Below are 14552 nucleotides of genomic sequence, written 5' to 3' on the forward strand. Positions count from 1 at the left end.
AGAAAGGATCTACTCAACTCCCTAGAAGAGCTCCCCTCATAGTAGGGAGGGTTTCTCCCACAAGCAAAAGGATAGGTACCCGCACTAGCCTTACCCACTCTCCCCAGCACTCTTTATTTCACAGTGACATGGTGTGGCTGAAGAAGGGCCCTGATATGGCTGTAGCACATCACTGCAGCCAGCTCAAGGCCCTGGCTGGTTGTGATTCTGTTTCCTTGTACTGAAGCCTGCCCCCTTCACTCTAGAGGGCTTCACAATTGGGTTTGTTTGCAGCTGTTTACCACTAGAATTACACACCTGCTTGTATGTGGTTCTCTGCCATAGTGTATCCTTATGGCCGTCCTTTGATCACCTGTGTTCTCTGAGGCCTTAGCCAACCTGGTCTTCTTGCTAGCTAGCAATGTTTTTTGAAATGTCAAGGAGCATTTTGATGTTCACATTGTGGGTTTTACGATTGGTAAATGGATCCTGTAAAAACGTGGATCCCATTGGTGCTTTCAGTAAAGGATCTCTTGATTTTATGGCCTCCCAGAGACTCGGGCTAGGTCTTGCATAACCTCTTATTTCTTGACACATTTTCTTCAAACATTGTTGGACCCTTCCAACACCAAGATTCAGTCATCATGTAATTTGTTATTTTAATGATGAATGTTAATACTGATGCTACTTCTAGTTTTCAGCATTTTTTTCCCAGTCCTGTCTTATCTAACCCTTACAACATAATTTTCACATATTAAAGGACCAAATACATACTATATTCATGTATGTTTTCAATGATGATTTACTAATTATTTTTAAATATGTAATATTAATCTATACACATTTCCATTTTCTCAAATCATCAGAAGCCTGGTTGGCTCATTTTTTAACTTTATTTGTAAATACCTTCAATTTAGCATCAGGGTTCAGGATCATCTAGGCTAAGCAAGCAATAGCTCCCGCATCCACTACTGTCTGTGCTAACTCAGGAGAATGCTTTGCAATATCACTGAGGGCTGAAGCAGCCATCTCTTTCAAAGCAATTTCTGGCTCCCGGATACAGAGTACTAAAAGAGGAACAGCTCCTGCATCCACCACAGCTTGTGACAGTTCTGTGGGTCTGAGAAAAGTAATTAAGTGAGTATGGGTGACTGACCCTTGTGCAAGCCATTTTTCACCCTGACAGATACAGCAAAGAAAAAAGAGGAGGGTGTACTTCACTGTCTCGACATCTGCATTTCAAATCAGTCTTCGTGGTTTCATAAACCATGTGGACCAATCCTGAGCTGAAAAGAATACAGGTCAATAGATGGACCTCCATTTACATGAACACATTTAAGGTAGATTAGGCTGAAATGGCTTGTTATTCTTTTTTTTTGTTTAAGAGAGTAAGCAGATGTCAGCTGTTTAAGCTCTGACAATTCTGCACTTCTCAATAGGCAAGCATTTTATGCATGGTTTACAACAACAAAGAAAATTAAAGTACCAAAAATTTACCAACCACACTAATTAGGTAGTTGTTTGTGCTATTTACATGAGTAAACACTAACATGGATCTTGTGCCAATAATGTCGATTTTTAAATTCTTTTCATCTTGTGCTTTTAAAAGACTTAAAACTTCATACAAAATTAAAAGGTGCAATTTCACTGTACGTATAAGATGAGATCTACAACTGAACAACATACTTTAATATAGAAATGTTAATGTTTAGATAAAGGAGCAAATTTATCTTAACCATTTTACATGTCAGAAATATCTTTTGAATACACATGTTGATTTACTGAGTGTCTAATAGCAGCTATAAAAATAGTACATTTTAAATTATAGAGAATGGGAGACAAGCAGGTAGATCCATATAAAATATATGTAAAAAATATCTTTTGAGAAGCATAAAAATCTATTCATAGTTATAGATTTTACTCTCACTGTATTCATGGCCTCTATTACTGAATCACATATACCCGTTTCTATAATATCTTCCTTTCAAATTATATTCTCATTTTCCCAGATGCACAGTGCTTTGACAGCCAAGCTATCTATTCAACCTATCCCTTAAAGTCTTTGATTTAAAGAAAGTAAAGTGTTTAGTTTTTCAAGATTGGTAATACCACATTTTCTAAATGGAAATGATGTTATAAAATACAGGTTAGTGTCCAATATTTGTTTTCTTTCAATTATTACAATTTTCTTAGAAGTCCCAATATTGTAAATGAGTCATTCATTTTTTTTTTCATTAAACAAGTATTAATGGAAGGTTTTTATGTGCCAGACTCATTCAACTCTGGTGCAAATGACACACTTCTACAAATTAACACTACATTGATTAGCAAATGTGTTCCAGTTAAAATCTAATGTGAAATATGAAATACGATGGGAACTTAATATGTAATCTCAAGAACCAGAGGCAGATAAGAGGAAAACAAACAAACAAACAAATAAGACTGCAGCAACAGACTGGATTATCACCATAGCAATGTAACAGATTCCTCAGAAGTGTCTCCGAGATTCTACTGTAACTGCCTGAGGACCAGTAAGACAGCAGTTAAAACAACTGATACTGCTTCTTTCCTGTCACCCCCACCCAGAGAAAATGGGAAGAAAATATGAAGTGTAATTTCTAGAATATAATTTTCATATTTTTGTTATGAAACATGTTCTAACTCAATGTTAATAACATTTTGTTATGAAACACATTTTTATGAAACACATTACTTAATTCAGTTCAGTCCAAATTATACAGTGTTGTATATCAGCTTTATATGTCCTCCTGGAGTATCTATATATGCAGATGGTCCCTGGCTTACGATGGCTTGACTTACAATTGTTCAACTTTAGGATGGTGCAAAAGCAATATGCATTCAGTAGAAACCATACTTTGAACCTGAATTTGGATCTGTTCCTGGGCTGGTGATGCGTGTATGATCCTCTCCCATGATGTGGGGCAGTAGCAGTGAGCACAGCTCCCAGTCTGCCACATGATCGTGAGGGTCAGCGACCTATGCACCTACAGCCATTCTGGACCAGTACAACCATTCCGTTTTTCCTTTCAATGCCATATTCAATTAATTACATGAGATTTTCAACACTTTATTATCAAATAGTCTTTGTGTTTTTTGCCCAACTGTAAGCTAATGTAAGTGTTCTGAGCACATTTAAGGTAGGATAGGCTAAGCTATGATACTCAGTAGGTTAGATATATTAAATGAAATTTTCATTTATGATATTTTCTACTTACAGTGGGTTTATTGGGACATAACCACATCATAAATTGAAGGAAATCTGTAATCAGTTGAACATTTTATTTTGAGAGAATATAAGGATTAGGTCATTTATATATTTTCACTTTTTATAGATTATTGCTAAGAGTAAAGAATATGCAGTAAACTACAACTTAAAAGTATTATTAATAAAAATTAAGATTCCTTTTATCATATCTTTGTTAATTCCCATATATTTTATCCTTTCCTTGGATAATAGAGTACCCTATCCTCCTTTCCTTGAACTCTATAATGTTAATAATAAGGCAAACTCTGTTCTTCTGACTTGTTATCCAATCCCATCCTAAGCTGTTTTTCATTATGTTAAGTGTGGGGCAGGCTCGGGATGGCACTTGAGAAAGATTTGCCATGAAGGGAATGAAGCTTCCAAAGACCTGGACAGGCCTAGAAACTTTGTACTTGCAATTTCATATACTTCATATCTCCAAATTTATGTGGGCCTCCAAAACCAGGATCTCCTCTTGGGTAGCACACATTTTTATTTATAAATGATATTGTTCTACCACCTTCATAAATATATTTGATATAAGACAGCATGTATATAAGAATAGATGTAAATAATGCGTATCATGCTACATTATACATAGTACAGGCTAACTATCTCTTCCTGTCTCTATCACTACCCTTTTTCCTATGATATATCTTTCTCCTCTTCCCTACTACTGCTTCCTCTGGCATTTCTGTGCCAGTCGCTGTTGGTGTTTAGCCAATAGTGTTTGTCAGCCAGGGCTTAGGCTTAGGCCATCAGGACCTGAGAAGAATTCAGCTAAAAGCATCTGTGAGAGGTTTTCCTCTGCCAGAAACAGATACACAGAAGGAAATGCCACCTCTTCTTTGCTGGACATGGTCATGTCTGCAAATGACATCAGGAACTCCTACACCCATTTTGCACCTATAACGGAAGAAATCACCAATATGCTGAAAGTAGCTGAATACAAAAATGAAAAACATCTGGGTTCTCCATGACACTGTTCAGCTGCATAACCAACCTTGGAACTGCCCTCTGAGCTTTGTGTCATATGAAATAAAAAATGCCCTTATTGTTTAAGTCACTTGTAGGATATTCTGTAACTTATAGCCAAAAACTTACTAATATAATTCTGTCCTCTCTCGTGCTCAGTGTATATGTACATATTTTCCTCCCTTCCTCTGGTCGTTGAGTGTTCCTTAAGAGCTTACTATGTGCTAGAAACTTGGCTAGATCTTGGGGAAGGAGAATAGAGTAAAACATTGTTCTATTACAGCAGACTCTGCTCAAGGTGAATATATGAACAGTCCACTAGAAGTACAGAGCAGGGCGAGGAGTCAAGCCTGTGGGGCATGTAGGGAAGGTGCCCAGGAGCGCCAGGTAGTGCTTCCTACCTTATTTCATTCTTCCCCCCTTTTTTTCCTATACTTTTCTACTCTAAAAAAGTAGTAGTAACCAAAATACATACAAAATTCTGATACATTTAAAAATGACTTCCCATAGACAAAATTTCATGAAGTTCATTTTTAACTCTAATTTGGACATTAGTTTTGGTTGTTCAATTAATTATCATACTTATGAAACCAAAGAATATCCAGACTCAAATACTCATAAAAGTTTTGACCAAAAAAACCCACAAAAAGGCAGTGAGCTAAGAAATTTATCTTCAGTACCTGAAAACATCTTAGCCTGTTGAAATTTTAAATGAATCTTCCAAAAAAATTAGTTTAAAAAATATTCTATTATGCAAAAAGATGTGACATAATCATATATTGTTAAATAGCAAGAAAGATTACAAGTAGTTATACAATGAAAATGCAGAGGGAAAAAACTGTATGTTATACCAACAAGCTCACAGGATTTATACTGGGTTGGTGGTATCATAGACAATACATTTTCCTTCTCTATTCGCCACATTTTCTTTAATGTGATTTTATATTTTTTAAAAATAAATGTAAATGTCTTTTGTTCATACATATAGCAACTGCTGGAGCTAATTATACTAACATCACCATTATAAAGGAAAAATAAGTATAAACATTTTAGCTTATTTCTCAATATGGCAGAAAGTTTCTATTTAAAAAAAACTGGTGGGAATGCATATCTCCTTTAAACAAAGTATCAGGAAAGAGGGTATGAAGAATTACTACTATACCTTTTCAAACTTCCCTCTTAACTTAATTCATGCCCTTACTACATTTAAATTAAAATATTACATTTTTTAACGTTAAGGGTTATTTCTGACAACTTTTCAGACTGCCGATTATCACAGGGAATAAAACCATCCAACAGCACCTTCCTTATTCATGAATAATGATTAAAGCTGTTTATTACATACATGTAGACAACTAAATATACAGTCCCCAGATCTGATGGTCAGTTGTTTCCAGTAAAGGAATACCTACTTCTGTTTGGCCTCATAAATAGATCATTGTTGAGTGGAAGAACTGAGGCAGCCTCCTCTGTGGAGCTGTACTAAGGCCGGGGCTGGAGGTCCCATCAACCTTCTGCCTCTCTCACTTTTTCCATGATTCTTTCTAATTACACTTACGAGGCTTATGTGCATACAATTCTTTGGATATTGATAATGTGGAAGCTTTGGGTGATAACTCTTTGCTTCTCATAGAGTTGCTTTTTCTTAAGAATTTTATTGTGTGCTGTTTCGGGGACCTGGTTTTTTGTTTGGGTTTGTTTTTCTTTTTTCTAACAAAATGAAGGCTGAACTTGTAGCTCTGTCTCACTAATGGGTGTGAAGGGTTACAACTAAATGGATCAAATATTTCAATTTAGAATAATCAAAAAATCTAAACAAATTTAGATTTTAGATTTAATTTTAAAAACAAAGAGATGGATAAAAGGAAAGTTTTAAAACTGACAACATTCATAAAATTAGTACTATTTAAACCTAGATGAATGGAATACTAAAAATGATTTCATGTTGACTAGACGGGACAACTGCCTTCAGAAATGCCCATCAGGATAATGGGCATGGCTTAGGTAAATCAGGCAAAAATGATTTTGCTTTAATAGTGCTCACAATGACCTCAACCACTCCTCTTAATTGTTATGGTCAGCTGTTTGTTTAGATAAACAAACTTAGATCAAATTGATAAACTCAAATGTCCCAGAGCCCAGGCATTTAACTAAAATAAGTGTAGCCAGAAGGTGTACAAATACCAAGTGGGGGAACAGTAATATACTGGAAAAGTATATGCACTAGCTACCAGGAGAAGCATTTGCTTAGCTTCAGCCCAATGTTGCCATATAGCAATTTGTCAGATCTTTTGATATTTCAAGCGAAGCCAGAAATCTGATTTCCAATGTGAAATTACTTGGCTTTTAAGTGTTGGCAGTTTTTTTTTTTTTTTAAGAACACTGTGTGAGACACAACATAACTGTGCCAAGCAAAGCACATCCATCCTAGAGCCATATATATCCCCAGCCACCATTTTACAACCCTTGGCTTAAGCCTTACACCTTCTGAAACAAACCATGGGGGCTTTGGATGTAGAAAGGGTATGTTCTTCCTGCCTTTGATTTGGGAAGTCATGCTTTGTAGTTATAAAGGAAGAACACTATAGTGGTTATATAAGAAAATTTGGAGGAGAATTCCAAGAAATTGATGAAATCCTAAAGGTGACCTGCAAAGAAAGGATTAATCTAAACATATATTATGATTTCAACAAATCTTTCTGCTCATAATGGAGATGCAAGAGGGAAGAATTTGAATAAAATTAATTCATCATGAGAACACATAGAACTCAAAATGAAGAGACTCTCCAAAAGGAAAAAAAGGAAGGGAAAAATATATATGTATTTAACACACTGATTCAAAAATAATGAGGCAAATTAAACACCTCAGAAACTATAATTTCTTTTGACTTTACTGTTTTTTTTAATTTTGGTATCATTAATCTAAAATTACATGAAGAACATTATGTTTACTAGGTTCCCCTCCTCACCAAGTCCCCCACACAAACCCCATTACAGTCACTGTCTATCAGCATAGTAAGATGCTGTAGAATCACTACGTGTCTTCTCTGTGTTGCAGCCCTCCCTGTACCCCGCCACACGCATAATACATGCTAATCATAATGCCCCTTTTCTTTTTCCCCACCCTTATCCCTCCCTTCCCACCCATCCTCCCCAGTCCCTTTCCCTTTGGTAATTGTTAGTCCATTCTTGGGTTCTGTGAGTCTGATGCCATTTGTTCCTTCAGTTTTTCTTTGTTCTTATACTCCACAGATGAGTGAAATCATTTTGTACTTGTGCGCGTGGCTTATTTCACTGAGCATAATCCCTCTAGCTCCACCCATGTTGTCGCAAATGGAAGGGTTTGTTTTCTTCTTACGGCTGAATAATATTCCATTGTGTATATGTACCACATCTTCTTTATCCATTCATCTACTGATGGACACTTAGGTTGCTTCCATTTCTTGGCTATTGTAAATAGTGCTGTGATAAACATAGGGGTGCATATGTCTTTTTCAAACTGGGCTGCTGCATCCTTAGGGTAAATTCCCAGGAGTGGAATTCCTGGGTCAAATGGTATTTCTATTTTGAGCTTTTTGAGGAACCTCCATATTGCTTTTCACAATGGTTGAATTAATTTACATTCCCACCAGCAGTACAGGAGGGTTTCTCTTTCTCCACATCCTCACCAACATTTGTTGTTGTTTGTCTTTTGGATGGTGGCGATCCTTACTGGTGTGAGGTGATATCTCATTGTGGTTTTAATTTGCATTTCTCTGATGACAAGTGATGTGTAGCATCTTTTCATGTGTCTGTTGGCCATCTGAATTTCTTCTTTGGAGAAGTGTCTGTTCAGCCCCTCTGCCCATTTTTTAATTGGATTATTTGCTTTTTGTTTGTTGAGGTGTGTGAGCTCTTTATACATTTTGGATGTCAACCCTTTATCACATCTGTCATTTATGAATATATTCTCCCATACCGTAGGATGCCTATTTGTTCTATTGATAGTATCCTTTGCTGTACAGAAGGTTTTCAGCTTGATATAGTCCCACTTGTTCATTTTTGCTTTTGTTTCCCTTGCCTGGGGAGATATGTTTATGAAGAAGTTGCTCATGTTTATGTCCAAGAGATTTTTGCCTATGTTTTTTTCTAAGCGTTTTATGGTTTTATGACTTACATTCAGGTCTTCGATCCATTTTGAGTTTACTTTTGTGTATGGGGTTAGACAATGATCCAGTTTCACTCTCTTACATGTAACTGTCCAGTTTTGCCAGCACCAACTTTTCAAGAGGCTGTCATTTCCCCATTGTATGACCATGGCTCCTTTTTCGTATGTTCATTGACCATATATGTTTGACTTAATGTCTGGAGTCTCTATTCTGTTCCACTGGTCTGTGGCTCTGTTCTTGTGCCAGTACCAAATTGTCTTGATTACTGTGGCTTTGTAGTAGAGCTTGAAGTTGGGGAGCGAGATCCTCCCACTTTATTCTTCCTTCTCAGGATTGCTTTGGCTATTCAGGGACTTTTTTGTTTCCATATTAATTTTTGAACTATTAGTTCCAGTTCGTTGAAGAATGCTGTTGGTAATTTGACAGGGATTGCATCAAATCTGTATATTGCTTTGGGCAGGATGGCCATTTTGACGATATTAATTCTTCCTAGCCAAGAGCATGGGATGAGTTTCCATTTCTTAGTGTCTTCTTTAATTTCTCTTAAGAGTGTCCTGTAGTTTTCAGGGTATAGCTCTTTCACTTCCTTGGTTAGGTTTATTCCTAGGTATTTTATTCTTTTTTATGCCATTGTGAAAATTGTTTTCCTGATTTCTCTATTAGTTCATTGTTAGTGTGTAGGAAAGTCACAGATTTCTGTGTATTAATTTTGTATCCTGCAACTTTGCTGAATTCTGATATTAGTTGTAGTAGTTTTGGAGTGGAATCTTTAGGGTTTTTTATGTACAATATCATGTCATCTGCAAATAGTGACAGTTTAACTTCTTCTTTACCAATCTGGATTCCTTGTATTTCTTTGTTTTGTCTAATTGCCGTGGCTAGGACCTCCAGTATTATGTTGAATAACAGTGGGGAGAGTGGGCATCCCTGTCTTGTTCCCAATCTCAGAGGAAAAGCTATCAGCTTCTCACTCTTCAGTATGATGTTGGCTGTGGGTTTGTCATATATGGCATTAGTCATTCTTGTAAGATTGTATTTTTCTAGGAAGTTGTCCATTTCTTCTAGGTTTTCTAGCTTGTTAGCATATAGGTTTTCATAGTATTCTCTAATAATTCTTTGTATTTCTGTGGGTCCGTCGTGATTTTTCCTTTCTCATTTCTGATTCTGTTGATGTGTGTAGATTCTCTGTCTCCAGTTCTTGGTTTCATTGATTTTTTCTATTGTTTTATTCTTCTCAGTTTTATTTATTTCTTCTCTGATCTTTATTATGTCCCTCCTTCTGCTGACTTTAGGCCTCATTTGTTCTTTTTCCAATTTCGATAATTTTGACTTTAGACTATTCATTTGGGATTGTTCTTCCTTCTTTAAATATGCCTGGATTGCTATATACTTTCCTCTTAAGACTGTTTTTGCTGCATCCCACAGAAGTTGGGGCTTTGTGTTGTTGTTGTCATTTATTTCCATATATTGCTTGATCTCTATTTTAATTTGGTCATTGATTCATTGATTATTTAGGAGCATGTTGTTAAGCCTCCATGTGTTTGTGACCCTTTTTGCTTTCTTTGTACAATTTATTTCTAGTTTTATAGCTTTGTGGTCTGAGAAGTTGTTTGGTAGAATTTGAATCTTTGTGAATTTACTGAGGCTCTTTTGTGGCCTAGTATGTGGTCTATTCTGGAGAATGTTCTGTGTGCACTTGAGAAGAATGTGTATCCTGTTGCTTTTGGATGTAGAGTTCTATAGATGTCTATTACGTCCATCTGTTCTAGTGTGTTGTTCAGTGCCTCTGTGTCCTTACTTATTTTCTGTCTGGTGGATCTACCCTTTGTAGTGAGTGGTGTGTTCTATTCTCCTGAAATGAATGCATTGTATTCTATTTCCTCCTTTAATTCTGTTAGTATTTGTTTCACATATGCTGGTGTGCCTGTATTGGGTGCATATATCCTCTTGTTGGACTGACCCATTTATCATTATGTAATGTCCTTCTTTATCTCTTGTTACTTTCTTTGTTTTGAAGTCTATTTTGTCTGATACTAGTACTGCAATACCTGCTTTTTTCTCCCTGTTGTTTGCATGAAATATCTTTTTCCATCCCTTAACTTTTAGTCTGTGTATATCTTTGGGTTTGAGGTGAGTCTCTTGTAAGCAACATATAGATGGGTCTTGCTTTTTTATCCATTCTATTACTCTGTGTCTTTTGATTGGTGCATTCAGTCTGTTTACATTTAGGGTGATTATTGAAAGATATGTACTTATTGCCATTGCAGGCTTTAGATTCGTGGTTACCAAAGGTTCAAGTTTAGCTTCTTTACTATTTTACTGTCTAACTTAACTCCTTATTGAGCTAGTATAAACACTGATGTTTCTTTATTTCTCTCCCTTCTTATTCCTCCTCCTCCATTGTTTATATGTTGGGTGTTTTATTCAGTGCTCTTTTGTGTTTCCTTTGATTGCTTTTGTGGGTAGTTGATTTTATTTTTTGCCTTTAGTTAGTATTTAGTTGGTCTGCTTTCTTTGCTGTGGTTTTATTTTCTCTGGTGACATCTATTTAGCCTTAGGAGTGCTCCCATTTAGAGCAGTACCTCTAAAATACCCTAAAGAGGTTGTTTCTGGGAGGCAAATTCCCTCAACTTTTGCTTGTCTGGGAATTGTTTAATCCCTCTTTCATATTTAAATGATAAACATGCTGGATACAGTATTCTTGGCTCAAGGCCCTTCTGTTTCATTGCATTAAATATATCATGCCATTCTCTTCTGGCCTTTAAGGTTTCTGTTGAGAAGTCTGATGATAGCCTGATGGGTTTTCCTTTGTAGGTGATCTTTTTCCTCTCTTTAGCTGCCTTTAAAACTCTGTCCTTGTCCTTGATCTTTGCCATTTTAATTATTATGTGTCTTCATGTTGTCCTCCTTAGGTCCCTTCTGTTGGGAGTTCTGTCTGCTTCCGTGGTCTGAGTGACTATTTCCTCTCCCAGTTTGGGGAGGTTTTCAGCAATTATTTCTTCACATACACTTTCTATCCCTTTTTCTCTCTCTTTTTCTTCTTCTGGTACCCCTATAATGTGGATATTGTTCCTTTTGGATTGGTCACACAGTTCTCTTAATATTGTTTCATTTCTGTAGATCCTTTTATCTCTGTCTGTGTGAGCTTCTCTTCGTTCCTGTTCTCTGGTTTCTAATCCATTAATGGCCTCTTGCATCTTGTCCATTCTGCTTTTAAGTCCTTCCAGAGATTGTTTTATTTCTGTAGTCTCCCTCCCTACTTTGTCAGTTGGCTCTTGCATTTTTCTCTGCAGCTCCATCAGCATGGTTATGACCTTTATTTTGAATTCTTTTTCTGGAAGATTGGTTAGGTCTATCTCCCCAAGCTCCTTCTCAAGGGTTGTCTCTGTTAGTCTGGTCTGGTTCAAATTCTTCTGCCTTTTCATGGCGATAGAGGTAGTTGTGGGGAGTAGGCATGTGTGTCAGCTGGGAGAACATCCCTTCTTGCTAGTTTGTGGCCTTACTCTCTTGTGAGAATGGCGACCCCTAGTGGCTTGTGCTGGGCAGCCTTGTGCTGACGGGATCTCTGAGACTGGCCCAGTGACTGCGGAGGCGGCTCTGCGCAGCTGCTGTGGGCGTGGCCAGCCTCAGATTGCTGCTCTGCCTGGTAAGGCCGCGCTGGAGGGGGAACAGCTGGGAGGCTGTTTATCGCTGTGAGGAGCCTCCAAGCTGCACTGCCGCCCAGGGGATTAGGCTGCCCGGGGTTCCCCAGGATTCCCAGCTGCTGGGCTGAGTGCACTGGGATGCTTCTGTTCAGCTGTGAGGCCTCTGTCCCTTTAAGACTTTCAAAAGGCACTTGCTTTTCTTTTGTCCCAGGGGCGCCATCTGTGGAGACCCGCTCACAGGTCTTACTGTTCCGTTTCCCTAGTATCCAGCACACCACACACTGTGTGTCTGCGCTCCCGGTGTGGATGGCTAGGGCTGGGTATTTAGCAGTCCTGGGCTTCCTCTCCCTCCCCGCTCTGACTCCTCTCCTCTCGCCAGGTAGCTGGGGTGAGGGGTGCGCTCGGGTCCTGCCAGGCCGTGGCTTGTATTTTACCCCCTTCATGAGGTGCTGGGTTATTGCAGGTGTAGAAGTAGTCTGGCTGTTGTGCTGTATCTTCTGGTCTCTCTTTTAGGAATAGTTTTATTTGTTGTATTTTCAAAAATATATATGGTTTTGGGAGGAGATTTCCACTGCTCTTCTCATGCTGCCATCTTGGCTTCTCCCTCGACTTTATTGCTTTTTAATTTATATTTTCAAACACTACTTTTAATTCACTGTTTCTAAGCCCTACAAAAAGTTATATTTTATTTGTTTCATTAAAAAAGTCATGCTAGTTGTTACCATGGGGGAGGGGTTTCGGGTGGGTGGGGAGGGTGAGGAAGATAAAGGGTCACAAAAATTGTCAATCATAATATAAGTTGGTTACAGGGATGGTAGTACAGCATGGAGAATATAGTCAATGATTCTGTAACATCTTCCTATGTTGACAGACAGTAACTGCACTAGTTGGGGTGAGTATTTAATAATATGAGTTGTATACTTGAAACCAATATAAGATTACATATCAATGATATGTCAAATAAAAAATAAATAAGTTGTGCATAATCAATTCTTTGCACTTAGGTGGCCCTACTTATCAGTTGAAAGATTTATCAAGTTTTCACATCTGGCTGTAAAATATATAGCTATGTCAGTTCAAAAATTTTTGAAATAAAGCAGGTTGAAAAATACATTTAAAATTTGGCTACCACTCACAATGTTAATCTCATTTTATAATAATAAGTTAACTCATTCAACCAAATTTTTCATAATTTGGTAAATTATAGTAAAAATAAATACAGTATTTCAATTGTCAAAGCTGATTATATACAGACCATACTCCAATATGACTTTTTAAAATTTTATTTGCTTATTTATTTTTTATTTTGGTATCATTAATCTACAATTACATGAGCAACATTATGTTTAATAGACTCCCCCCTTCCTCAAGTCCCCCCCACATACCCCATTACAGTCATTGTCCATCAGCATAATAAGATGCTATAGAATCACTACTTGTCTTCTTTGTGTTATACAGCCCTCCCCATACCCCACCTACATTATGTGTGCTAATAGTAATTTCTCCCCCCCCTTTTTTCCCCTTATCCCTCCTTTGTCACCCATCCTCCCCAGTCCCTTTCCCTTTGGTAATTGTTAGTCCATTCTTGGGTTCTGTGAGTCTGCTGCTGTTTTGTTCCTTCAGTTTTTTTCTTTGTTCTTATGCTCCACAGATGAGTGAAATCATTTGGTACTTGTCTTTCTCTGCCTGGCTTATTTCACTGAGCATAATACCCTCTAGCTCCATCCATTTTGTTGCAAATGGTTGGATTTGTTTTCTTCTTATGGCTGAATAATATTCCATTGTGTATATGTACCACCTCTTCTTGATCGATTCATCTACTGATGGACACTTAGGTTGCTTCCATTTCTTGGCTATTATAAATAGTGCTGTGATAAACATAGGGGTGCATATGTCTTTTTCAAACTGGGCTGCTGCATCCTTAGGGTAAATTCCCAGGAGTGGAATTCCTCAGTCAAATGGTATTTCTATTTTGGGCTTTTTGAGGAACCTCCATACTGCTTTCCACAATGGTTGAACTAATTTATATTCCCACCAGCAGTGTAGGAGGGTTCCCCTTTCTCCACAACCTCTCCTGCATCTGTTGTTGTTTGTCTTTTGGATGGTGGTAACCCTTACTGGTGTGAGGTGATATCTCGTTGTGGTTTTAATTTGCATTTCTCTGATGACAAGCGATGTGGAGCATCTTTTCATGTGTCTGTTGGACATCTGAATTTCTTCCTTGGAGAAGTGTCTGTTCAGCCCCTCTGCCCATTTTTTAATTGAATTATTTGCTTTTTGTTTGTTGAGGTGCGTGAGCTCTTTATATATTTTGGATGTTCCAGTATGATTTTAAGAATGTCACTTTCAAAATAGAAGAATTTTGTCTAGTTTTTGGTCTAACCAAGTATTTATTACTGGTTTAGTGACCTACTGCTGTATAATAAATCACACCAAACTTAGCCACTTAAAACAGGAAACATTATCTCATAGTTTCTTTAGGTCAGGAATATGACCACAGTTTAGCTGGGTGGTTCAGTCTTTGACCTCTCACTAGGCTGA

At 37.5% G+C, this 14552-nt stretch overlaps 1 protein-coding gene across 1 annotated transcript in view; it reads right to left on the minus strand.

Annotated features, from left to right (window-relative positions):
* Nucleotides 1–858: 858 nt before the first annotated feature.
* The window catches only part of SPAG6 (sperm associated antigen 6), a 55123-nt gene continuing 41429 nt past the window's right edge, over nucleotides 859–14552 (minus strand). The window contains 2 exon segments of the mRNA XM_037006031.2: nucleotides 859–1091; nucleotides 13487–13506. Coding sequence (XP_036861926.2) covers nucleotides 859–1091; nucleotides 13487–13506 — 253 coding nt within the window.

The sequence above is a fragment of the Manis javanica genome, chromosome 2 (assembly GCF_040802235.1).
Source record: "Manis javanica isolate MJ-LG chromosome 2, MJ_LKY, whole genome shotgun sequence".
Classification (NCBI taxonomy): Eukaryota; Metazoa; Chordata; class Mammalia; order Pholidota; family Manidae; genus Manis; species Manis javanica.